The 27,759-nt window shown below is 43.2% G+C and overlaps 1 protein-coding gene across 1 annotated transcript in view; it reads right to left on the bottom strand.

Annotated features, from left to right (window-relative positions):
* ADGRV1 (adhesion G protein-coupled receptor V1) overlaps positions 1–27,759 on the bottom strand; it is a 724,059-nt gene that overhangs the window by 21,345 nt on the left and 674,955 nt on the right. Inside the window, exons 90-91 of the mRNA XM_075542665.1 lie at positions 5,355–5,546; positions 2,240–2,417 (exon numbers count right to left, since the gene is read on the bottom strand). Of these exons, the coding sequence (XP_075398780.1) occupies positions 2,240–2,417; positions 5,355–5,546 (370 nt within the window). The remainder of the gene's footprint in view (positions 1–2,239; positions 2,418–5,354; positions 5,547–27,759) is intronic.

The following is a 27,759-nucleotide window of genomic DNA, read 5'->3' as shown; positions in this document are numbered from 1 at the left end:
TCATGCTAACTCTTAAGAATTACCCTAAATGGGAATTTAAGAGTATTTATTAAGAGATAGCATGGCACAGCAATGAAGTCCCTGAGGAATACCAAAAACAGACTGGGGCCAGGGCGTGGCACCCCATCTGACTCAACCAGAAAACACTCCTATAAGTCAACAAGCAGAAACACACCAGCCTGTGTGATCAGAAGGTGTTGACGGGATCAGGTATCAGGCATCAAAGACCCAGAACAAAAAAATAATCATATCAATGTGAATGAGGGGAACAGAAGGGTCACAAGGAAGAGATGAGCCAGCCAGGGTGCAGTATAGCACCATGAAACATTCTACTTTCCTGTAGTTCTTTAATGCTTCCTCCCTTCACTATCATGGCTCCAATTCTACCTTACAAATCCAGCTAGAACAGAGCATGTACATGGGTACAGATAAGAGCTGAAAACGCGGGGAATCCAGGTCAGATAATCCCCCCAGGGCCAATAATGAGAGCAGAAATACCAGGAGGGTAAGGGAAAAGTGGGGAGAGAAAGGGGCAACCCATCACAATGGTCTACATATAATGCCCTCCCAGGGAGACATACAACAAAAAAGTGGGTGAAGGGAGACATCGGTTACTGTAAGACATGAAAAAATAATAATAATTATCACGGATTTGGGAGGGAGGGAGAAAATAAGAGGAGCTGATACCAAGGGCCCAAGTAGAAAGCAAATGTTTTGAAAATAATGATGGCGACATGTGTACAAATGTGCTCGACACAATGGATGCAGATATGGGTTGTGGTAGAATTGTATGCGCCTCAATGAAAGGACTTTAAACACACAGTGACCTGTGACCGAATGTAACTAGATCACAGAATACATGCCTGGGATTCCATGCAAAGAATACCAAGAGTAAAAGAGAAGGTTTGCTTAGAATTCTGGATAGAGATGGTGCATGGGACATAAATATCACTTTGTTTTCATTGCAAACTACAATAAATGCAGCTTTTGAGGTAATTCTAAAAAAAAGAAGCTATAATGAAAAGTTTAACAAAAAAGAAACATTTTAACAAAGTAACAAGCTGTATGGTCACTTAAACTATGATGCTTAAAGTATGCTTTCAAACAAATATTCCGGTAAATTCATCTAAGCATAGACACATCTTGTTTTTTTATAATAAAGAAGCTAAAAGTTTTATTGAAATTTTGTATGTTCTTGAAGGAACGGGGAAACTTAACGGGGAAAAGACTGCACATATGATTTGAAACCAACCCAGATTACTTTAGGGTTATCTGCCTTTCAGTGTTCAAAATAGCTTTCCCAACAAATGGGTAATATGCTTTAGCTCTGAGTGTTATTTAAATACTGCAGGGGCCTCAAACTCTTTAAACAGGGACCAGTTCACTGTCCCTCAGACCCGTTGGAGGGCTGGACTATAGTTTAAAAAAAAAACTATGAACAAATGCCTATGCACACTGCACATATCTTATTTTGAAGTAAAAAAAACCAAGCGGGACAAAAACACCCAGCAGGCCAATAAATGTCCTCGGAGGGCCACATGTGGCCCACGGGCCGTAGTTTGAGGACCCCTGTTTAACGAGAGCTTATGATACTTGTTATTTCTCTCTGGAGTCTGTGACTCTTAATCAGGCAATTCGATGATCTTGTATGTGGCTTTGTATCTTGCCAGCATGGTTCCCAGGCTGCTGGTTTGAGGTCTTTAGGGTCACGTCCCTTGGGCGGTGTCAGAGCTATTCAATGGGGCTGCAGGATGAGGAGGGCCATGGTGGTGAGTAGTGAGAAAGACCCGGTGAAATACAGGAAGTGAGGGCACACTGAAAGCTGGAGAACTATGCACTGCCCGCCAGTCAGGTCGCCTTTGAGCGTTTACGCTTTGTGAGCTATAACAAGGTCTTTTTGGCAGGCTGGAGACAGACTCCCTCTGTGAGGTCCCAACCACACTGTCTTATTCTGAACTTGTCTTAATGTTCTTTGGGAATTCTTGCAGGATTCCGGGACAGAGATATTTACATTTAGTTTGTGTGTCTTTCTCTTAAAAGCAAATTATAAATTATTTTTAGGTTGTGCTACACTTGATGCCAAGAACAAAATATTCTAGCGTTTGGTTGGGATTAGGAGTGGGTCATGAGAATCAGGGTGTGCGAGGGTGACTGACCGCACTTCTTCACGGGAAGTCCAGACAGACTGCAGCACAATTCGAGCGCCTACATTTCATGAGGTTTGTGGTTTCACACTTACCAGTTTTCAAAGCAAATATTAAGTCATCAAACTCCTGCGATTCCTCATCAGCGATCAGTGACCCCTGGCCGTATCCCCCAGAGGAGGGAAACGTGGAGCCGTTTTGTGGAGTTGGCTTTAAGTCAGGGCTGGCCTGAGTGGCCTGCTGGAAGGACGCTCTCTCCCAGTCAGGTGGTACCTTTTGGGGGGTTGGCGTAAAAGAAAAAGAAAAAGACAACCATAAGATGAACTGTGCTTTTCACGTTTGGTCTGTCACTACAATGGCCTAGTAAGAGGACTGTTGACTTCTTAGAAATCAAGACTTTTAATGTATTGTTCCTTAGGAAATTCTCATGAGAGCTTCTAATCTGATCTAATTCTAAACTTCTTTATTGGGAAAACCTGTCTATTTCTATGGTGTTATATGTGGAAAAGAAAACTACTTTAAAAAAGAAAGCTCAATAAATACTCCCCTCCCAACCCCCCCACCACTTTTTTTTTGTATAAGTGTGTATGGAATATCAAGGAAATAAGAGACGGAGAAGGACCTTCCTAATCCTCAAAGTAAGATACGAAGCAACCTTTAAACTGTAGCGGGCATCTAGAAAGGCAAATGAATAGAGAAACAAATTTTTCATAGCATTCTAAGCACCTTTTTAAGTTAATTAAAAGATAATTCTTTTCTGAAATAATGTAGTCATTTCCTTCTAGATTACTGGTCAGCAGAGCTTTAAGCCTCCCTTTGTTTTCCCTTCTGCGCCTGGCTTCTTAGAGTACCTCCAGCAGCCCTCACTGGCAGCCGGAACAAGGCCAAGTCTGAGTCTCTGAGGAATGTGGCGCACTCTTTAGGGTATGCTGTTGGGCAACACCCAAAATGAACACTTAGTGGACCGAGCCAGGAATTGGCTGTCTCAGCTGCTGCCTCCCTCCCACCGTGAGGCTGTCTGAGACTGACTGGTGGCGTGCCTCATACCATGACAAGTGTCTTGAGGTTTTTAGAAATAAACTGAGAGCAGGACCTTAACAAGTGTCACTAAGAGGCTGCACACCAACACCAGCCCTGTCCTAGCGACCTTTCTCTGTTGATACGAATGTTTGTGTCTGTGCTCTCTCCAGAGACAGGGCTCCCAGAGATCTGTCTTTGTACAGCACTTGAAATACCACCCATGTGAATGGGAAACTGAATTTGTAATGTCACTGAGCTGAATCTCTTTAAATTTATGGAACCACATGTGGTTGCTCTTGTTAGCTGGTGTTAAACTGACCTCAACTCAGGGCAACCCCATGCACAAAGGGATTCAATAGCTAGGACCCATAGATTTTCAGTGACTGATTTGGGGAAGTAGATAGCCAAGTTTTTCTTCCTAGTCTTAGTCTAAAGTGCCCACAGAAACCTACTCAGCATCACAGGAGCCTACAACCCTGCACTGAAAGACAAAGGTCAGCTGTCCGCGAGGCTCATTGGCAGGATTAGAACCTCGGTCTCCCACCTGGGAGGAAAGAATTCTGCTGCCACTGGACTGTGTGTGGTGAGTAGTTAGCATATTAGACATGTCTATTGTAGGCACATACTAGAGTGGACAAGCTTTCAAAAGATGGAACTTTTAAAAAAGGTTCACTCAGAAGTTGTTGATTTTTAAAATATTCCTGTTTCGATTGCTACCAAATGTAATGTTAAAATGATTTCCCTTTCATTTTAGGGGACTGGGGTGGGCAGGTAGAGAAATGGCACTAAGCATTTAAGGCTACTCAAGACTTATCACATCTGCAAATGCTACCCTTGATTGGCAATTAATCTACTTAATTTACACCTGACAAGAATGAAATGATTCTCCACCTTGCCATTGAAGACAAAAATATATAGATCAAATCCTTCAGGCGGGGTTATCGATCAACTGATCCTGCAGACACCTGCACCTGGCATTCCTTGTCCAGTGTGCAAGCCCAGGGACCCTTCCACTTGGCTCCTGACCGCAGAGAAGCAGGGTGAGCTGTGGAAGGAGCGGCTGCCAAGTACACGCTGGGCACTGACGGGAACTGTCTACAGAACCAGCTCCTCCCGGTCAAATGTCTTCAAGTACGTTTTAAAATCCCAGTTGTAGGTGCAGCATTACGGAAAGGTCAGGGACAAGGTGATTTAAACATAGGAAATGACAACGCCGAGCAGAGAACACAGAGGGCAGTGGGAGGCAGATTGGACCGAGGAAATCCTGGTCAGATTTTCCACTGGTGCTTTTGTTAAGGCACTTTTCTGTGCTTTTGTTCTGGAATATTTTCTGATCTTTAAGTGAAAATGAATTTCATCCGATTTTGTTTTCTGAGAGTTTGGTGGGACCAAGAGCTATGAAGTATTTTAAAGAGTAGTATAATATTTGTTTTTATTCGATTATAAACTCAGTCATTGTCAAAGACAAATGATGAAGGTTTTGGAGAAGGAGATGTTAAAACTCTGCTTTGTCATTTCCCAATACAAACTGCTGGTACGGACCGCAACTCAGGGCACGAGGAAGCAGAAATGAGATAACACGGGTGACGCCGCAATGGCCGTTGCTATGGAGTTGATTGCAACTCGCAGCAGGATGGACTAGGCCTGCTTCATGGGGTTTCCGATGCTTTCATCTTCATGGGATCAGAGTGCTATGCTTTTCTTCCGCGGACAGGCTGCTGGATTTGAACGCCCACCCTGTGGTTAGCAAGTTAGCAACGGAGTGCTTAACTTCTGTACCATCTGGGCTCCCTGATCCCACAACATTGCCCTTAAGTCTCGTTAGGCTCATAGCAGCTCACTGTCATTGTCGACTCCCGTGCCCACTGACCCCAGGTAGGGCTTCTGCAACTGTAAGCAGGAACACCCAGCCTCATCTTTCTCCCATGGAGCTATGCTGGTGAGTTTAAAGCACCAGCCTTACAGTTGACCACCCAGTGTTACTGCCAGGGCCCCTTTCCTTGACAGCACAGTAAGAAAACCAACTATTTTAGATCAGAGACCCCCCCCCCCCATCCACTCCCCGAGTGAGAGACAGAGGGACAGAGAGGTGGTGAGGGATGGGTGGTGAGCTGGGGAAGAGGTGGTGGTGGTGAGTGGGCAAGATATGGTTGTAGTGGGGAAGTGGGGAGGCGGGGCGTGGTACAGCACCTCTTCCATAGCACTGATCAGATTCTGGGTAGACTTGCTGATTTCCCCTCCAGCAGGAGGCATGCCACTTCCAGGTGTGAAGAAGGCTGTGCTGGGCCCGGGGTGCCCATTCATTTCCACAGTGTAGCTGGCCTTCATGGGACAGCATGTCTGGTTGTGTAGGATGAAATAGACCACAAAAACGTAGAGGCCCTGAAAAAGAACAGAGCGCATGTCAAAGGACACCCAGCTGGATGGCTGAAGAATCAATGGGGTTTTAGATGTGGCTGCTTGCTGTCTGTCTTTTAAGAATCATTTTATTGGGAGCTCTTACAGGTAATGTAACATTCCACAGTCCAGGCTTCAAACTCGACAGGAGGCTGAGAATTCAGTAACAGGACAGGAGACTAGCTAGACGCCACCGTAAATTTTCAGATGTAACAAAGAAATATAGCCCTTAGGAGAAGTGCTTTCTCACGTACTCTTCAATAATTGTGAGATCTAGTCCACGTAGCACACAGAAATAAAACGGTAGTCTACCTGATTAGTAGTGTATGTATTTTGTTTTTTGAGAGCAAACCTCTTACCTGAAAAAGGAAAACAGAAATCACACTCGTTTCCCATGATCTCATGTATTCTTTCCCCTCTCTGTTTCCTTAGAAAAATAGTTGAAGTGACCTACAAATGACTGAGTTAAGCCTGTTACAGGGCTGTAGCTCTCGGGAAGGGGAGCATAACTGCAACCTTCTGTTTTCAATGACACGTCTCGCTCACTCATCTCATTTGGCAATCGGACCTCTGCGTAGGGACTCAAGGAGCTGGTGGCTTGTTTCAGACTGTGCATGCCTTGCTTCTTAGGGAATGTTACACAAGAACCACAGAGCTGTTGTGAGTGCTCTGAAAGAGCTGCTGGGCCTTTAAATTCTTTCGCAATCATGTCAAACTTGATAATTGCTTTGCTTTAGTCATGGAGGCAAGTTAACTCTTGGTGTTTGTGTTCCTGCTACTGTCTATACTGGCTCCCCCTCATGATTTCTACAAAGGTTCTACTGTATACTTCCACTGGTGCTGCTATAAAGCTTGTTGATGTTGACCTTTACCCTTAAGCCAATTAAAGTACATGAAATTCTGTCTTTTGTGTCACCCTGTGGCTGAAGTTTGGGAAGCAAATTAGAATCTCCATTCTGGCTAAAATTAAGTTAATCTGTAAAGGAAAAGGCAAAACACTCAAGGAGTTTATTAAATATGAAAGGGAGTTGAGGTCAAATCTTTTCATAAAATAGAAAAAAAATTCATTTGTATGAAATTTGCATTGTCCCATGTTTCTAAAAAATTCTAGGAGTATAGATGCAAAATTGTCCTTCTGAGCCTGACATTAGCAGCCACTTGTATGAAAAGTCGCAGGTCTATTAGAAAACACCAAGGTATAAGAATGACACACAGCTTTCCCTATAAAATGAAATGAAGGGTCAATCGCAAGGCTTTCCTTTGATCTTTGCTGTTATCTCCAGCACAAAGTCAAAAACATGATCTTTCTCACTCTCCATTGGACCTCGCCTCACCCCACCCTTACCCGGCCCCAGGTTGGCTTGTACTTTAACAAATGTTTTTAAATTAACGGTTTACCTGCCAAAAAATACTTGTATGAGTCATTATTCTAGCTATGTTAAACTGAATCACTGATTTAATTTTGAATCAGGTTTCCCGGGGGAGGGGGCAGTAGGGGGTATTATGATTTTAAATTATGGCGGGGGAGATCATTGGTTCCACATGCAAATGATGCATGGCCATTAGCAGAAGCAAATCTTCCTGAAAACACAGATACACATCCAAGATGCTTTTTGGAACAACTAATTTTTCACATGGATAAGACCTAATTCTCTTGGCAAAGGCCATAGACAAAACAGGGGGTATAATGAACTGTCATTCCTAAAAATTGTGCGAACCTCATTGATTTATTTCAGGATTTCTCAAAGGGCTGTGAAGTGACCGGGTAAAAACTAGCCCAGGCAACTAAAGCCATGTTTTGAAATCCCTCTCTAAGGGCTCCTTTGTTCAAGCGGCACATTTGCTCGCGTGTTTGTTTTCATATCTGGTCTCTTGGGCTCCAGAAAAGAACATGCCTGCAGGGACACTCATTCACATGTGAAAACCACAGGTTCATTTGCTTTTCTTACAAGAACGAACACATAGCAAGTCCTCTGTATCTTGTGGACGTACCCAGGACACCTGAACTCCATTAACTTACAGTAAAAAAAAAGAATATCTACATGCAGCTTATATGACATTTGCTTGTGCCCAGCCCCAGACCTTCATATTCCCAACACCCAGCTGTGGAGTTTCTGACCTCGGGTCAAAAGCACGTTCCCATTGCACACGTTACATTACAAACCTCAGGTCCTTCTCTTTAAAACAGGCCTGGACTTTATAAAGTAAACCTAGAACCCCAATCATTGGCCCCACATGGTTGAACACCCACTGAACGCACTTCCAGGCAAAGACAGACAAGGGTGAGAAAGAGTACTCACGCTCTAGTCGTCTACAAACTCAACAGTGTGTTACCTACAGTACAGCACAGCAGACCCCGGGCCTCGACCCTAGTCCCTTCTCGAAGGAGCGTCAAGATGCCATGCAGTCGATCCGAATCAATCTTTCCCACAAGAAATACCTGAAAACGGACTATCCGTTCTCAATCACCGTGTTTTCCCCCCAACCTGGCCTTTTCATACCAAACATTACACAGACATTTCCAAGTAAACAATTTCAGAGTTAAATGATATGTAAATAAGACACACAACATTAAAAAAGCTTTTCAACAACTCCGGTATGACTCACACTTTGAGACTGCTGGATCTGGATCTGCGGACACGGATGTGGAGACGAGGGGCAGAGCGACAGTCCTTGTTCGGAAGAGGAGTCCCCTTCCATCAAATCAACTAGCAGATGCCTTTAAGGGGTTTCCCCTTCTTTGCCTTTTTTTACTAGGATCTGGCTGGCTTTCTCTTAAAAAAACAAAACAAAACCAAAAAAACCTGTCTAATGTGGTCTGCTGTTGGCATTTCGGTAACCGTTTTCTAAAAGAGCCCCCAGTAACCTGATTTTTTTTTTTTTTTAAGATGGAAAATCTGAGAGACCCTCTTTGGGGTTACCACTGTCAGGTATAGTCAGAATCCTTTCCGTGGCAGTGAGTTTGTAGTGTCTGTTATTGTTGCTGTTGTGAGTTATGGGGTGCCTTTAGACTCACCTCTACCCCGTGTTTGACTACAACAGCCTCACAGGTGTTTCCAGGCTGTTCCCTTCAGGAGAGCAGGGCTCCGGCCTTTCTCGTTAGGGGCCCCTGGGTAACCTTTCAGGTAGCAGCCAAGCATTTCATCACAGTCCCGTAAGACAATGATACCAGAAAAATTGAAAAGTAAGTAATGGGATCTAATCAACACCTATTTTTTCACTAGCTGAAGAAAATGTACAGCCGAAAAAGTGGACTCAAACAAAGCCATGACCATGAAGACAGTGCAGCATTTTATTCTGTTATATACGAGACTGAGCTGACTTGCTACAAAAATGTACCCCAAATAGGGCAGAATAAGGATGGAGAGGAGCGAAAATCTTAATTGAAAATAGGCTTTCTTCAGCTGAAGAATCATAAAGTTAGAGAATTAAAATATAGCTCTCATGAAGCGATACCTTCACTGAGAGCAGAGGCGATGGTATGATTTTAGTTTATGATTCCGTGGTGGAACTTGCCTCGTCAGGAGACACCCACATTTGAGCCCCTGCGGGTGGAATTCCTTCACGCAAAGCCACCGCATCTGTACAAAGTGAACGCTTCTCTTGCGATGAGCCCAAGACGCTTCAAGGGAGCTTCCCAACTGCGGTAAAGTAGGAGACCTGGCGATGCACTTCCCAAGTCAGCAAAGGGAAATCCTCCTATGGGCACAATGGTCCTGATCCTGAACACCCAATGCACAGCCTGTCCTTCTCCTGTGCCTGGGCTTGCTGTGAGCCTCAGCTCCCCACAACATCGTGCTCAGCAAGGAGTGGGTCTTCAGCTGTATTTGTTAAATAAGAGAATAAGGTTTTTAAATGTCACTAGTGGGAGATGGTAGAACTGGGAAGTGAACAGGCATGAACCTGAGGTATGTTTTGTTAGTCCTATAACATCTCACAACTGTACTTAGCAAGCCAGTAGGTGTCCTACAACTTCCTCTCTCTCTCTCTCTCTCTCTGATCTGTGGCTGATGGGAGGGGCCATCAATTTGGTCCCGACCCATTGCGACTCTGCGTACCACAGGACGCAACACTGCCAGACCTTGCACTGTCCTCCCAATGTCCCAATGTTGGAGCCCATTGTTGGATGCACTGCCACTGTCAGTCCATCGTGTCTGTACTTTTTAGTGACATCCTTCCCTTGCTCGGGGAGTGTACTCTTCACCTGTATTCTGTTACCTTTACTGTCACCAAAAGTAACAAATGGCAGCGCTGCTGTGTGAGCATTGGACAGCTAACCAGAGGTCAGTAGTTCAAAGTCGCCAGCTGTTCCACAGGAGCAGGCGGAGGCTGTTTTCTCTAAAAGGAGTTGCTGCCTATACAGCATGTAGGGTTGTTGTGAATCAGAATCAACTCCGTTGCAGGTGGATTTGGGTTTTCTGTTTGTATTATCTAAATAACTGTGTCCTCTCTATCTCTACCCACTCTTCTCTAGTAACCAATAGTGATGGTTGGTTTATGTATGTATGTATGTATGTATATATATATATACTTTTTATAAAAGTGAGATCATGCCATGCTCACCCCCTTTGTGATGGTCTTATTTCACTCAGTGTCATGTTCTCCTGATTCACCCAGGTTCTACTTTGAAAACTCGTCATTATTATTCACAGTTGAATAATATCCTGTAAAAATATTCATTGAATGTATGTATCACATTTTTCTGATCCATACATCGTGGATGGGCCCTTCGGTGTTTCCACTATTTTCTATGGTGAATAGTGCTGCAGTGAAAATAGGTACGATTGTGTATAACCTATACATATCTACTATTTCTAGATTTTTTATGGACCTAGTACAATGGTAAATTCCCCTTTTAGCTTTTGAGGGGCTGCTTTGGCGACTTAATTCCCTGTTGCAAAAAACCCACGGATACAGAAGTTAAGTGCAAAACCCATGGATACAGAAGGCTGACTGTAGTTGTAAAGGAGACCCTGACTTGCTATGTAAATTTGCATCAAAATATAACATGACCAAGCAAAACAAAACAAAAAACAAGGACTTGAAAACGTATGCCAACATACAAATTCAGCTCTATCAGCTAATCAAATTACTATCAATTAAGCTAAATTGCTTGAACAATGACAGGTGACCAAAGAATAGTGTCTATGATGATGAAAGGGGAAAACGACATGACTCAATGACAGCAAAAATGAGAGAGCAAAAGGAGTCACCTTTCTGTGGGAAGCTCAGTTGAATTTCATGCCTGTTAAAGTGTAAACATCACATATTTTAAGTACGAACCGGAGATCAGGGGAGAAGGCAGGTCTAGGGATATGGGCTTAGCGTGTCGCGGTGTACTGGGCAAAGCTGAAGCTATATATGGATGTATGACTTTTCCTTCCACAGACACCATATAGAGAAGACAAGCCATGTGCTCAGGATTAAACACAGCTGGGGCACATGAACAGGAAGAGGAGCCAGTGAAGTAAACAAAGAGCAACTGACTGGGCTGGCAGGTCAGCTAAGAGATCAACCAAAAGTGTATGGAGGAAGCCGAGAGAAGATTCTATTCTAGAAGAATGCGCTGCTTCACCATTTCAGAATCAGGTATCATGTGCAGGAGCACTGAAAAGCAGGCATCTGTTCATTTTAGATGTAACCGATGTCTTTGGGAAAAACACTTTTGAGGAACTCAAAATGACAAACAGGGTTGTGGGTTACGAGTTGGGCAGCTAACAGCAAGGACAGCAGTTCAAACCCACCACCTGCTCGGTGGGAGAACGATGACATGGCCTCTTCCTGCAGAGATGTGCTGTTTCAGAAACTGTGAAACGGGCCAGTTCTACGTGGCCAGATAGTTACTATGCGTTGGAATCGACTTGACAGCAGTGGGCTGTTGTGTTTGTTTGCTTGTTTGGAGAAAGTTGTCTAGGAAAAGTAATCCTCTGGTTAGGGAAATCATCTGTTTCCATTAGACCATTCAGTTGAATAAATACACGTTAGCACTGGATGGGAGTGCTCGCCTCATCCTATCCCACCCGCTTCATTCTTATTTTAATTCAGAGTAAAAGATTATATAGAACAGGTGTCGTATTCGACCTGTTCTATGGTCCCTCTGATTGTACACCTGCGGTGGCTTACGCCTGGCCATGATGCTGGAGGTCTGCCTCTGACTTTCAATAACAGCAGGGCCATTCATGGTGGATAAGTTTCAGCAGAACTTCCAGACTAAAACAGACTAGGAAGAAAAGTTTGGCAATCTATTTCTAAAAATTATCCACTTAGAAACCCATGGATCACAATAGAAAATTGTCCCCTCTCATGCTGGAAGATGAGATCCTTCGGTTGAAATGCATTTAAAATACAGCGCTTGCAACAAGAGATTTGCATTTATGAATAGCTGTTAAGAGAGGACCGGCCGAGGAAACCTTTCATTCTGTTGTACTTGCGTCGCACAAGTCACAGTTGGCTGAGACACAACGCACAACAAACTCAATGAGGTGTTCCACCTGAAAACAAATACCCAATACACATCGCACGTTTCCCATTCTCTGAGAAACAGGATGAAGGTGGCCATGCCGACACCAAGGACATTCTCGAGGCACTCGGTTTTTGTACCACTGACTTTTTCTTGGATTGCAAATTGCTGAAAGTGGTCAGTCAGCCAGCCAAAGATGCACACTATTGGGCTTCTATTTTTCCCCATTACTTGTAAAAATAATAATAATCTGAAAAATTTTATGAAAGCTTTCATTCATTTCATCATAATGTGGTTCATCACATGGTCTTGATTTTAACATCCTTGTATCAATAAATTTCAAAACAATAGTATGATGCATGTATGCCTTTATAGCAATGTGAACCTCAACATGCCATGCTTTTCTGTACTGAAACACACACACAGGTATAAATTATGAGCTGAGAAAAGGTATAGTTATTATCATAACTAGCAACACTGGCAACTGTGCGGGAGTCTCCCTGGGACATAGAGACTATTTGTTCTATCACACTTCTTTAAAACCTGTATTTACATAGAACTGAGACAATACTGCATCTAAATAGAAATCAACAATGTTTCGATACATTAAGAACCAGAATATATTTTGTCAAAATATTATTGGTTATTTTTTAAATACTGACTTCTGATGATTAAACCATTGTTTAGCAGAGACAAACTAGTTCAGCACGTTTTGTTGCCAGTCTCTTTTTAGTGATACCAGGACTTGGGAATTTCTCCAGGGATGCTTAATGGAACTTTTTTTCCCCCACTAGTTAAGCTCTAGTGGTGTAGTTGTTATGTGTGGGGCTTTGAACCACATGGTCAGTAGCTCAAAACCACCAGCAGCTCCCCATGAGTAAGAATGCACTTTCTATTCCCATAAACAGCGACAGTCTCATAAACCCACAAGGAGTCACTATGAGCCAGCATTGACTGGATGACAATGAGTTGAATGAAATTCTAAGAATATCTAATGCTTAAAATTGAAAAAAATCAAATCAACTTAAGTTCATTTTTTAATATTTATTACAGAAGGGGGAGAGAAAAGTTATATACACATACCTACATATAACACACAGATACACACATATACATAAAACACTCAGAAATAGCCATTTAATTTTGGAAAAGAATTAAAAACAATAAGACAAAAGCTTTTTATTATGAACCAATTGAAGGTTTAGAGGGTATTCTTGCAGTCAGCAATTCATACACATTTTGTTTCAACCTATCCATTGCAATCCCCCTCAACATACCATCACTTCTTCCGCTTTCTTTGGGGTCACCTGGTCCATTCCTCTTTCTTTCTCTCCCTCTGACTTGGGTTGCTGAGTAAATGCTGCTCTTTTGATCTTAACTGGTGGGTTACCACAGGGGTGAGTTCAGTTCCACGCCTGAAGGATGACTGAGGGCCAAAGTCTCAGGGGCCTCACCTCCCTCGAGGATAGAAACTCTTAAAACTACAACGTCTGGAGAGGCTTTTCCCTCCAACTCTCCTACGGATTCATTATGTTTGGATACATTCTGTGCAAGCACCACTGTGGAATAAGAGCTGAAGATGGAATTGAGAGTTGGGCAGCAGCTCCAGGTAACCTCACATCCTGGTCTTCCTCAGACTCTCCTGATTTTTCCTAGGTAGTCTTGGTTTAGGGTGCTGTCCCAGTATTTTTTTTAATTTAATAAATCATTTTATTGGGGCTAATACAACTCATATCACAATCCATACATACATCAATTGAGTAAAGCACCCTTATACATTCATTGCCCTCGTCATTCTCAAAATTCACCTTCCACTTGGGTTCCTGGAATCAGCTCGTTTCCCTTTTATTCCCTTCCCCTCCCTCCCTTTCCCCCACGAACCCTTAATAGTTTATAAATTATTATTTTATCTTATCTTACACTGCCTGGAGTATTTTAACTAATGTTACCATGAGCATCTGTTCCTCAAATGTCCATGATGATGAGCTATACGGAACATGCAGTCATTGCGCACCAAAGCTCAAGAGCGTGGAAGCAAACCTTAGATACACAGGCGCACTCACCTTTATCCAAATAAAAATCCAGATTCATAGCTAGAACTCTTTCATGAATATGGTCCACAAGTTAAAAAGCTCCCCCAGACGCTGGTGCTGCAAATTGTTCTGTGAGCAACGAGGAGCCAATACTTGGTGGTTCAAACTCACGCCTAAGAGCCTTGGAAGGCAGTCCTGCAGATCTGCTTCTGAACGTCGTGAAAACGCTACGGGCAGTTCCACCTGCCACAAGGTTGAGCCCAGCAGGGCCGCATGCCCCCTTGTGCACTTCTTGGCAGACGTGAAAGAACTCTGTCTTATGTCCTGATAAGCACCTCAACATGGAGCATTTCTCACTAGCACTCCAACTTGTATCAACTTTCTTAATAAACCCTTTAAATCATGAATTTTGTCTGTGAGCTCTGTGTAGCCATTGCAATGGCTATTAGAACCGACACATGAGAACATTAATTAAGACAACTCACCACTGTCCACTCTGGACCCACTTTAAAAACAAGGGGTATAGCTCCACAATCTCTGAGGGAACATGACTTATCAGCTAGACCTTGGTTTATGGACAGGTGGGAAGAGTGGGAGAAGTCAGAATCCCCAAAGTCTAAGGGACTATATAACCCAAGTGCCATCAGTTTGGGGATCCCCAAAGGACTCTGTGGTATTTTGGTCAAGAGACCCCATGATACTCCCTATAAATTGTGCTTTGCACACAGTGTCACTTTAATTCAATTGATAAAAGTTGAGCGCACGCATGTGTGTGTGTGTGTGTATGTATTAGTCAAGGTTGACTAGAGAAACAAATCCAGAGCCACTCTTATGTGTGTATGAGAGAGTTTTATATCCAAGAGTAGTTGTATATTAAGAAAACATCCTGGTCCAGTCCAGATAAGATCCATAAGTTCGATATTAGCCCATAAATCTGATATTAGCCCATATGTCCCATACTAGTCCATAAATTCTTCTACAGACTCATACAGCACATGCAATGATATTGAAAGCAGGAAGATCACAGGCCAGTGGTTGAAAATCTTGTGGAAGCATCTCAGCACTGGTACGGTCTCCATGAAGTTCCTCCAGCTCCAAGGCTCTGGCTTCCTGTCATCAGCATAACTTGAGTTGGCTTGTCAACAGAAGGTGAAGCAGAGAGAGTGTGTATCCCACTTCCAGGGAGGAAGACAGGAGTTCCCAGAATCATCAGGAGAAGGCCATGCCCATGCAGAGGCATCAATGGCTATGACCTGATTGACAGGCTAGACTCCACCCCTTCGCTCACGTTGACAGGCGATTATGCAACTGCCACAGTGTGTGTGAGTTTAAATCTCATGGGAGTGTTTGTAAAAGAATATCACTTTGCTACTTTATTGGTTTTGTTTGAACGTAATTTTAAGTATTTGTGGTAGTTAAATGATTTTATGTCAGCTTGACTTTTGAAAGTGTACCATCCTGCCTGTCAATCAATCACAGCCTGATTATGCCTCCTTGGTGAATGTGGATGTGTATGCAGGGGGAAATGGAAACCCCTCTCTATTGCTGGGACTCTGCCAGCGGCCCTGAGAGCTGTTGGTGCCCTGCCATGTTTCCACCATCTTTGGCTCTGCCCGACTCTGCATCCACCAGTCTGTGATCTTCCTGCTTTCCATTCAACATTCTGCATCATGGACCAGCAGCCATGTGAGTCTGAGGAGGGACTTATGGGCTATCATTGAACCTACAGACTTGAGTTGGACTGGGCTGGGGTGCTGAGGTAGTTAGTTTATTGTGCCACCCTGGCTGATAAACACATGTGGGCTTGATTGTAGGGCAGAGGTATAAATGGCTCAGTGAGCCTCGCCTTTCTGATGGTTGGACCAGGGTGCAGCTGCCTTAGCCAGTTCTCTGATTTAGCTGGCAAGACTCACTTCTTGCAAGACATCCCTGAGGAGAAGCCACATGGACCTATCCCGATGCAGCCCTGGGTGCTGGAGTACCTGTGTGGAAACCCCTGACAGAACTGAGATGCTTACACATTCACTGACTCAGCTTTCCTCCTACAGTCGGCGGCATTGCTTTTGTGAGATGCTTTTGTGATATTGCATTGTTTTGTGAGATGGAGGAGGGCTTTGTGGACTGCTGTTGGACATATGGTTAATGTTGGACTTGTGGGCTTGGGCAGCACTGGGTTGGGATGTTTTCTTGATGCACACTTAACCTTTATAGAAATCTTTCTCTTATACATGAGCTTCTGTGGATTTGTTTCTCTAAAGTACTCAGACTAGCACAGGTGCCTTTTGTAATATAAGATTATTTCATCGTAGAAAGCTCTTTCTTAGACGTATCTGAGTGGCACTGGATTTGTTTCTCTAACAACCTGGCCCAACTCAGTACATAAGGGAATCGGTGTGCCAAAAGAGAAAACGTGTTAAAATTGAACCAACCCTCAACCCCAAATTTTGTTTTCTCTATGTAAGTTTGAAATTTTTTTATACAGAGTGGTTTGTGCCTTAACTTAAATTTTTACCACCCTTAAAGAGATACATCTTTGATAAAATAATGTTAACTTAGACTGCAAATTTCCAACCAAATTAAACTGTGCAATATGTAAGACTAATAAAATTCCCACGTTCTATGGAGGGAAAACCCTTAAATATATGTGGGCACATTTAGATTTGTATAAGGAAATGATCCTGGAGTGAATGAAAATAACTGATGACAATGTACATGCTAGTGATAACAAACAGCGGATCTGCGTCTCTTCCAGGGAACTCTGGTGGCATGGTAGGCTATGAGACAGGCTGCGACATGCAAGGCAACCTGACGGCAGTGAGTTTGGTTTGGGGTTTTTGTGCAATCTTTAATGTGGCAAAAGCATGAGTGTGATCCTTTATGTCATGTGTCAGTAATAACAGCTTGACGATTGAGAAACACCTTTCAGGCACCCTCTCAAGGGGCAAAGCAGATTGCTCTGTGCTTGCCCAGGAACACAGCCTCCGCTCCACTTCTCTATCGAATGCACTGTTCCTCTTCCTTCATGGTCAGGTGTACACGTGAAATCTGTATGCTGAGAAAATCATCTACAAAGCTGGGCTATGTAAAAAGAATGTGGCCTCAGGATGGAAGGAAAACTCAGTCAAGTCTGAGGTATGCAGATAATACGACTTTGCTTTTGCTGAAATTGGAGCGGACTTGAAGCACTGGTGACAATCAGAGCTTTGAGTGCACCTCAACAAAAAGAAAGAATGGATCCTCACCACTGGGCCAATTAGCAACATCATGGAAAATGGACATAAAAGATCAAAGTTGTTAAGGGTTTTGTTTTACTTGTAGCCACAATCAACCCCCAAGGGAGCAGCCCTGAAGGACTCAAGCAACGTGTGTGTCCTTGTGGGAAAATCTGATGCCAAAGGCCTCTCTGACTTACTTCAAAGTGAAGATGTCACTGTGAAGACTAAGATGCGCTTGACCCGTGCCAAGGCATCTCCAAGCGTGCCGTATGCTTGCAATTGCTGGGCAACAAAGAAGGCAGAATGAAGAATACCTGATGCCTTGAATTATTGATGCTGGCAAAAATAACAAATATACCAGCACAATATGCCAGTAAAATGAACTCTTTTTAGGCAGAAGTACAGCTGGGATGTTCTTGAGAAAGAAGGATGGTGAGACGTCCTATGCGAGGACATACTTGGGATACAGTATCAGGAGAGGCAAGTCCCTGGAGAAGTTGCTCATGCTTGGCAGGGAATCAGCTGAAAAGAGGAAGATATGACAAAATAACAATCTGTGGATTATCAAGGGCTCATGAAGGAGGGGGGAGCGGGGAGGGGGGAAAAAAGAGGATCTGATGCAGTGGGCTTAAGTGGAGAGCAAATGCTTTGAGAGTGATTAGGGCAAAGAATGTACAGATGTGCTTTATACAATTGATGTATGTATATGTGTGGATTGTGATAAGAGTTGTATGAGCCCCTAATAAAATGTAAAAAAAGAAAAGAAAAGAAAAGAAAATGATTAGGGCAAAGAATGTACAGATGTGCTTTATATAATTGATGTATGTATATGCATGGATTGTGATAAGAGTTGTATGAGCCCCTAATAAAATGTTTTTTAAAAAAAGAGGAAGATGAGTGACACGCTGGCTGCAACAATGTATTCAAGCATATCAAAGAATGTGAGTGCGGGGAGCATCTCCCTCTGTTGCAGACAGCATTGCTGTTAGTTGGAACCAACACATCACCTAACAATAGCATATATTTTACTGTCGATGTGTGACATTAATAGGCCTAAAATATTAGGTGTTTGACCTTTTTCATTTAAATAACTCTTTAGTAGCTAAATCTGAAGTCAATTAGACCATTCAATTTTTATTTATCTTTTCATCTGTATTACAGCTTCATCAGAAATTCCAGAGTTTTCTAAAAAAGCAATGCAAATAATAAATATGAACAATTCATTTTATGATGGTAAAACATTCAGTTAACTAATGACAAATGGTCACTTGGGAAGCATCTGTTGGAACTTCTTTGTAACTAACCAGTTGTGCCCTTGATGCACTATTTTGAGTTTTTATTTAGAAATACACCAATCCTCACTCCCCAAAGGGAATGGAAATTCACTCTCTTAGGGGATTCAGCTTCATGGAAATACAATGGGCTTCAAAACGTTCATGGGAAAATTCTATTATCTTTCAATTCCATTTTCTACAAACATTTCCTCATCTATAAAACTCAAGATGTGCTGTGAACTAGATAATGCCAAAAGTCTTAGAATCAAAGTCTGATGCTGCTTATAGCTATTGTGATAGTTATATCATCTGGTGTCAACTTGAGACTATTAAGAGTGAAAGGGTGGAGTTTAGCCGGTCAATCAGGTCACAGCATGATGACCTCATTTGGAGGTGCTACGGAGATAAATAGCTCACTGGAGGTCAGACCCACAATCTCTACTTGTTCTTTCTGCGAATAAGACACATGGAGCTACGCTGATGGAACTAGAGCCCTGGAGCTGGAGGAGCCATGTGAAGACCCCTGCCAGTGCTGAGATACTTCCACCATCACTGGATCCACAAGACTGTCCACCCACTGGGCTGTGATCTTCTTACATTATGTGTCATTGCATGTGTTTCATGAATCTGAAGAGGAATTTAAAGATTGGTATCAGACATATGGGCTAATATTGGACTTATGGACTTGATCTGGACTGGGCTGGGATGCTTTCTCAATATACAAGTAGTATTTGATATATAAGTACTCTCTTACACACATATAAGTGTCTATGAATTTGTTTCTCTAGTCAACCAAGTATAACACAGTTGTAGACGATAGCTTATAGAGTTTATATTTTGTTACCTCTTGGGGTTGGCAGTGATGGGTCTTGGTTAGAGAAGGTGGGGAAAGACACTGTAGTATTCAGTAGTGAGTGACTGTGAATGGGGTCACTTGTGATTGCCATCCTGCTGCCACCTCAGAAGTTGAGGGTAGGAGGATGGGTCTGCCTATGAGCAAGAAAGAAGGATCAGGAGGCAAGTGTATCCTTTGGATTCTGCGATCTTTGACATCATAGAAGAGGTGCAGCAACAGTAGAATGAGAACACTGAGCAAGTAAGGTGAGGTTGTGGAGTGGGGGGTATCTCTGGACACTTAATTGGGAGAGCTGGGTTTTCCTACCCCATGGAACGAGAGCGTAGTGCCTTCAGGTTGAGGCTTAGAGCACAGAGGCATATACTCTTTGGGCATTCATTGGCAGCCCAAATGAGCCTTGTAACACTGCCCAAGCAGGGCAAAGGCCAAACCAAGAGTCTGACTGCCAGAAAGAGGCCTGCCTGTGAGCACAGTGGAAGAAACTGTCTTGATTATACACTTCTATCCTGAGCATTTCGGACCTGAACTGTAATCTGGTAACTCCCCTAATAAACCCCATACATGTGGCCTTTGTCTGTGTGACCATATTCTGCGTGGCCACTGCAATGAATTATTGAACGCAGCAGGAAAGTAGGGCATTGTAGGAGACAGACCAGTTTATCATCAGGAAGTTAATCTTACAAATTTACGTTTTACTGACAGCTGGTCCAGTTCCTTGGGTCAGGCATACATCCCACAGTACATGAACACATAGTATAGCAGTCCTGGCTACTTGAGGAGGAGGTCAGCTTTCTGCACCCTGACCAAAACCGTGTTTTGAACCTGCTCAGAATCACCGTAAGATCTGTGGTGTTCTTAAAGATAAAAGCAGGCACTAAAATACACTTGAGAAAAATTCACAAATAAAATCAGATCCTGCCCATTCTTGACAATGACATGCAAATTCAATAAGGGCAAGTGACTTGATAATTCAGACAGAGGATGAAGTCTACCATCTTTCCAAAGTACTTTCTAACAGAGCTTGACTCGGTCTGCTTGATGGGCATAAGATGCTGTTCTTGCGTGCTGCCCGGTGGATTCCTAGCCAATCTGCCAAAGTAGAACTGCCCATCGGTTTCTGAGACTGAAATCTTTATAGGATCAGGTCTTCACAGCTTTTCTCCTGCAGAACAACTGGTGAGGGTCAAAGTGCCCAGCTTTCAGTTAGCAGCAGAAAATGAAACTTCTATGCTGCCGCCCTCCCCCCACACACACCCCCGGGCTCTTTAGCACAGTAAAGAAACCTGTATGTCTTTAATAATGATTGCTCCTTCCTAGATACTTGAGCATCACAATTAGATGCCTTTTGGGGGGAAGGGAGCCCCCTCTAGTAAATGTCAACTATATTAGTTTAGAAAAAGGAAATCCACTCCAGAACCAATCTGAATGTATACACGCACCAAGTAAAATGTTCTTCATTTGTCTATGTAAATAAGTTTGATCTTTAAGCACCAAGAATAGTTTGCATCTATAGAAGCCAGGCTTTTCCTGTTTTAGGTTGATTACCATTTGTCCTCATCTTTACTGTGATGCATGGTTTTAATTATGGAAATTTTTAGTTTTGCTCTTCCAACACTGAAGAAGCCTTGCCGCACTCTATAATAATCCTCTGGTAGCTTAAGGGAACATTGATTTCCCAACAAATCCTGTGCTCTCAGATTTGCCTAAGACTGGAAAACAGTGATGGTACAAGTGTTAAGTACTAGGAATATAGGATAAATCACTCCAGAATTAACATATTCCATTTCAGCTTACTGTAAGTACAACAATGAGCCTTTATGCTTTAACTACTTTTTTTTCCAGAAAGCCTTTGTGGTATTTTTTCCAGAATGCCTGTGTGGGGAAAGCAGGGGGTGGTCCCGTGAATGTGGGATTTGCCAATGTAAGTCAGTGTTTTGGAGGCCAAATGGAAAAAAATGGAAAAAAAATCATCCATTCAAGTATTTATTCATTTTTGAATCCATTCATTCATTCAACAAGTACTGAGCACCATATTTAACCGAGACAATTGAGGACATTGGAATTATTTAATCATCTTCGAGCACACTATGAAATAATGTGGAAGAATTTGTTGATGTTTCATCTCTGAAGGCTTTTAGATAAAACATTGCTCAAAGAAACAAGTCAATGAGTACCTACATTTTTTTAGTTCATTGGAAATCTCCGACTTTTAGTCTATTTATCTTGTTATATTCTGAATGTTAGAAGACTATTTAAACAGTGACAGCCGTCTTATACAAGGAAAAGCTGTTTCCCAATGGTCAAGCTGTCTGGATTTTGAAATGAATGATTTTGTAAGAAAACTACAAAGCTACAAAATGAACGATTTTGTAAGAAAACTACAAAAACTTTGAAAAAAACAATACAATAGTTCAACCCTAATCTCCAAAAGTCCCAAAGAGGATTCTATACAAAAGATAGCAATCTAAGGAAGCAAAAACAGAACAAAATCTCTGTACACCTTCAAATACAAGTGATTCAATTCAAACTGAAGAAGCAATCCAAACTCAGTGCCACCAAGTCAATGCTGACTCATCATGACCCCCTATGGGTTTCCAAGATTAACTGCTTACAGGAATAGAAAGCCCCATCTTTCTCCCAAGGAGCTGCTAGTAGTTTTGAACTGCCGACCATGTGGATCACAGCCCAATGCCTAACCAGCATACCACAAGGGCTCTATTCCAAGGTAAAGCTGACTTAAAATTTTCTTGAATTTCTCAAGACATAGAATTAGCTGAAAGCGAAAATGGAGAGAACAGAAAACTGAACTTTTCCTAGGATCAATAGCCAGAGCTTAAGAGCCAGTAGCAATTAAAATCAGACTTGGAAAAAATCTCCATGTAACAATTTACATTTACCAGATAGTGGCTATGTTTTGGGCTATGATCTGCCTGGTTGACAGTTCGAAATCACCACCAGCTCCTCAGCAGAAAGACTGGGCTTTCTACTCCTGGAAGCAGTTCCCATCTCGGCCACCCTCTGAGGCGTTGTGATGGGTCTGCATTGACTGGAGGGTAGTGACTGTGATTTTTATAGGAGATATTTATTTGAACAAGACGTATCATTCCCAATGAGTACAGTGTAAACACATAATGAATCCTGCTGGCTACTCAAAATTATCATACTCAGCAACATGATTAGATCTTTAAAATTTTGTATAGTGAATTATTAGGGATACTTAGCAGGGGCAAGAGGAACTCATAAGTTCTTTGAAGCTAATATAAGTTTAGTAGCAAGTCGGCAAACTGAGGCTCTAGGCTCAAGTACAATTGAGGAAAAAAAGTAAGGATATTATTCAAATAGTGATTTCATTTGTTGGTAAAAATATATTTAGGGCTCTGGAATACTTTTTAAATTCTTGCGACAGAAAGGACTGTTTCTAAATCTCAAAAGTTTGCCAGCCTCTGGCCTAGTAAATTCAAGAAGCAGAGTGATTTTATATTCAGGAATGGACTAACCAGGTTGTTTGTATTATGAATCAACAGCACAATAGTCTGCTGACTTTGAAAGCATCCTAGATTTGTATTATAAAAGCAGGAAAGGCTTTAAATGGCTCTGGCCAAGTCTTAGAGTCTCCTATGAAGTTAGTGCTGTCAGGTGGATTCTGACTCGTGGAGTCTTATGGAGCTGCTGGTTGGTGCCATAAAGCCGGCTCTGACTCACAGTGGTCCTATGTGCAGCGGAATGAACTACCGTCTGGTCCTGCACCAACCTTGACAATTCTAACTCGGACTTCAAGTTGCTCTGTCCAACCTTGCTGTGTCTGTACGTCTGCAGGCGCGTTTTACCCAGCTGACTCGATACTCTGCTAAGACCCAACATCTTTAAGAGGTCTGTGCTGTAGTAAATGAGGAGCCCTGGGGACCACCAGGCGTTGGGCGTTGGGTTGCTAAGTGCAAGATCGGTGGCTCACACTCACCAGACACTCTGTGGGAGAAAGATGAGTTGTTTACTCATAGTGATTTACAGAGTTGGAACCCCTATGTCAAGTCGCCATGAGTCAGAATGGACTCCTTGGCCAAGGGCTGTGTTTTTCAGTTTGTAATCACTCAAATCTGCACCACGATTGGTTTTAATTTCACAGCAATGTAGTCTCCAATGCTTCGTAAGATGTCTGCAGAGAAGAGGCTAGCAATGGTGGTAAACAGCCTGAGTGAAGAGTGACCGGCTCCCGTACTACAAGCGCTAGCTCCCATCTCGGACCTGAAGGCGCTAATAAGAAGAGTCAACCACAGCCCCTCCAGGAAGGCACAGGATGCGCTTTGTCCAGCTGGTGACCATCTATATGACCCGGTTACTGTAATTCTGGAAACCAGGAACTGTCCTCTCTGGCCCTTTTCCAAGTTGGATGCCTGCCAGCCGAGGATAGAAAACCACCTGTATTAGAAGACAGGTGTGTGACTTGCTGTCCCTGAGAAAGGCACATCCCCTTCGACTCCAGGTATGCCTCTTGTTTCTTCCACACTCCCCTGCTCCCCACCCTGCCCTACAGCAATGGACCCTAAACGACAGAGCCAAGTCACAGAACAAATCCTGTCTCCAGTTCCATGCTGCAAGCATAGATTGAGTCATATTTTGGACTTCTTCCACCAAGAAAACTTACAAGAAGGAAAGCGACTTTTCAAAGCATAGCAAAATAAACATCTGTCCCATGACTTACAGATTTTGGCACATGGAAAATAGGCACTTCCAGTAAACTTTAGTTAACTGAAGTACCGACTTGACTTCACCTTTCTCGTTGCTCAATGCCGCCAGACTGCTCTGGGGGTAGGAAGCGGGGTGACCTCACTGGACTCATAACCCCACCACAGAGTCTATTATTTGAGGCAACGCACATTACCGTCAGCTTCTTCAGCTCCTCCATGTGAGACAACGCTGCTGGCTCTCACCACACTTCTTAGGGAAAATGCTAGACAATTCGCTATGTTCTTGTAATGTAAACACTGGGAAGTACACACTGGAACATTATTAAGCATGTAAATAATTGGGAAATTTCAGCTTGGGATGAGGTGCTCAAACTTGTCATTTTTGGAGATGTCCCTAAATAGTGGGGATATGTGGGAAGGGAGTAGAGGCATTGGCAATTTCGAAAAAAGAGATTTAACTCAACAAAAATTTACTGAGGACCTTGTGCCAGCGCTGTCATTAAGCTTTATGGGCAGTACAATGAGCGAGTCTTCCTCGGGGGACTGGTTAGGACACAGCCCCAGGCAGAAGGCAATGAGACGCCACAGGAGAGAGGCTATGCACTGCAGGGAGGCTGCAGACTTAGCATTAGGACAGACTGCTGTGCACTAGTCAACTGGGCACCGACGCTGAAAGGAAGTGGCACAGGGACTCTAAAGAATGGTCAGGTTTAGCAAAAGTCTTCAAAGGGGAAGCAGAAGCACAGACAGTCATTAATAATCCGGTTAAAGGCAAGGAGATGAGGATGAAATGAAGTCCCCGTACCGTAAATGACCATCCATGATCACTGTATTTATTTGCTCCAGCCAATACACCCGTGTAATAGTGTTTTTGCATGCTTGGTTGATTTGGTTACCATGAAAACCTCTAAGACAAAATGCTTTGACTCTTAACAACTTCAGAGACTATTTTAAGGCCCATGCAACTTTTCACTCTTCCTTTTCTTAAAAAAAAAAAAAGACATCTCTGTCTTACTGAGTGTTGATGCTCTAATCTCAAGACCTGCCAGCCTTTAAGCACTCAGTGTGTTATTTCATTTACTGCGACTTCGGGACAGGATTGTAGCTGGAATTCAAACACAGGCCTATCTCATGCCAAGTCTTCTACTCTGTAATTTACCCTGACCCGTGTTTGGATTCCTTCTGAGCCTTCAGGATTGACAATAACTTCCCAGGGATCAGGGTGGTCAGCCTACCAACTCCCTTTCGGACACAAAGCCCTGGATTACCGAATTGACTACATTTTCTAACACCACACGTTCTCTCGTTAGTGCTCTTTGGGTTTTTTGTGGAAATGGTAGCACACAGCACGATCCACTCCAAGTGAATGGTATGCCAGTTTACAGGCTGTGATTGGATATCATGGAAGCAGCCCTAGCCTAGTGCACAGACTATCTCAGATGTTTCCAGGGAGCTGCCTGTGCTGTGTTTCTCCATGTCAACAGGTTCGGTGGAAGCAAGTCGTGAAACTTGAGAAAATCTGCAACACGGAGTAGAGAAAAATGAAGCCAATTACCTCCTTTTTTTTTTTTTTTGGTCCACCTCTCTGGGTTTTATTCAACTTAGTCTCCTAAAGGCTGGCCACTCAGGCCTGTGCTGAAAACCTGCAGACAGCCCTATCTCTCGAGCTCCGGGAATGAGTCTCACAGATGGGCAGAGTTCAGCCCTCTGGACTCTGAACCTCATTGTCAAGGTGGCGCTGCATTGTACCAACTACATGACTGTTCGGGTCCACTACTGTGGAGTCCACTGTTAGCTGCTATGGAGGCTCAGGACCTGCTTCCATCGCTGCACCGAACCCCTCCTTCTACGGTTTCAGAAGCGCATGGCAAGACTGTCTTCTAAGAGACCACTGGTAGTTGGGGGAGGGGCAGATTCAAATCACCAATTGTGCAGCTAGTGGAGCATCACCTGGGAGCGCTAGTAGTAATTACTGAAAATTTGTCTCTAGAAGATAATTATAGAAATGCGCGATCTAAAATATAAGCAAGCATTACGGAAAAATGTACACCTACTTTCATAGAGTTCTCTGAGGTCAGCAGGTATAGCTACAATGTCACTCCGTGACCCTCACTAAAATGCCATCGTGTGCTGTAAGCTCTTCTTTTGAGCCGAACGTCTACATATTAGATAGTTTAAAGCCCCCTCTGTCCAAGGTCTTTTCTCTTTTCCTACTCCTTGACATCCTCGCTGGAAGGTTCAAAGATGTTCTTCCAACAAAACCAAGCTCACCATTAGGATTTGGAATTCTTCAGTCTCTATTTGCTGGGCCGTAAGTTCCCTAAGCACGGGTCACTCTATCCTAGGCTGTGACAAAACGTCTCCTTGGTCAATGATATTAAGCAAGCAAGTGGTTTGGTGCAGCAAGGTGAGATCAAGCAAAAGTTAAAATGCTTCCTTTCATAATAAACAATATGAACTGCATTTTACTGCGAAAGAAAAGCCCCATTGTCTTATTTTTGCTGTGCTTCTGAATAGACATGCACAAAAATATACTGGAAAACAAAAGCAATAGAAAATCCCAAGATTCAGGCCAAAAAATAGACAAAAAGGTCTACTCTATGAAAAAGATGCATTTCATTTGTGATGCTGGTCATTCATCTAGAGATCATACGCAAAATACTCCGTGTTTTAAATCGTGAAACAGACAAGGCTGTCAAAACACTGAGGACGACCAAAGAGCTTCCCTTGCTTTCTGCTAACTGTGACCACCTCTTGTCTTCTTCAGTAGCCTCCCCTGAGCAGCCTACTGATGGGCTGCAGCCCACTGACTGCCTCACACCACATCCCCATCTGATACGTTCCAGAGGAGCCCTGCATATGTTACAGAGGAGCCCTGCATATGTAACAGAGGAGCCCTGCATATGTTACAGAGGAGCCCTGCATATGTAACAGAGGAGCCCTGCATATGTAACAGAGGAGCCCTGCGTATGTAACAGAGGAGCCCTGCGTATGTAACAGAGGAGCCCTGCGTATGTAACAGAGGAGCCCTGCGTATGTAACAGAGGAGCCCTGCATATGTTACAGAGGAGCCCTGCATATGTTACAGAGGAGCCCTGCATATGTTACAGAGGAGCCCTGCATATGTTACAGAGGAGCTCTCATCGCTTGGTGGGCTAGACGTTGGGCTGCTAACTCTGTAAAATTGCCAGTGGGAACCCACCAGTCACAGCTGGAGAACAAAGAGCCTTTTCGCTCCCATGGAGATTGGAGATTTGCAGCCTCCACAAGTCAAAGGAGAAGTTCTCCTCTGTCCTCTGGGGCTCCTGGTAGTCAGAATGGACTAGATGGCAGTGAAGTTGCTATTTGTTTTGTTTTTATAATATGAAACGCCGAGTGATGTCATAAGTTGCCTATTGAACTGGTAACCCCAGGTTGGACACTGGAATGCCACAGCCATTCCGAGGGAGAACGAAGAGGCTACCTGCTCCTATGAAGATCCAGCCAGGGCACTTCTCTCTCTGACCAGATCACAATGAGTTCGAATTGACTCGATGGTAGTGTGTGTTTGTTTGTTTGTTTGTTTGTTTGTTGAGGGGTAAGATGTTGAATGATATACTTAACTATGATGTTTAGTTAAATACTATCTGTCTCACCTCCTCCTATTGTAAGAGAATATAAATCTCTGAGTGTCGG

Source organism: Tenrec ecaudatus, chromosome 2 (assembly GCF_050624435.1).
Source record: "Tenrec ecaudatus isolate mTenEca1 chromosome 2, mTenEca1.hap1, whole genome shotgun sequence".
NCBI classification, from domain to species: domain Eukaryota; kingdom Metazoa; phylum Chordata; class Mammalia; order Afrosoricida; family Tenrecidae; genus Tenrec; species Tenrec ecaudatus.
The sequence above is the reverse complement of the archived record's forward strand: the minus strand, read 5'-3'. Positions and strand labels throughout refer to the sequence as shown.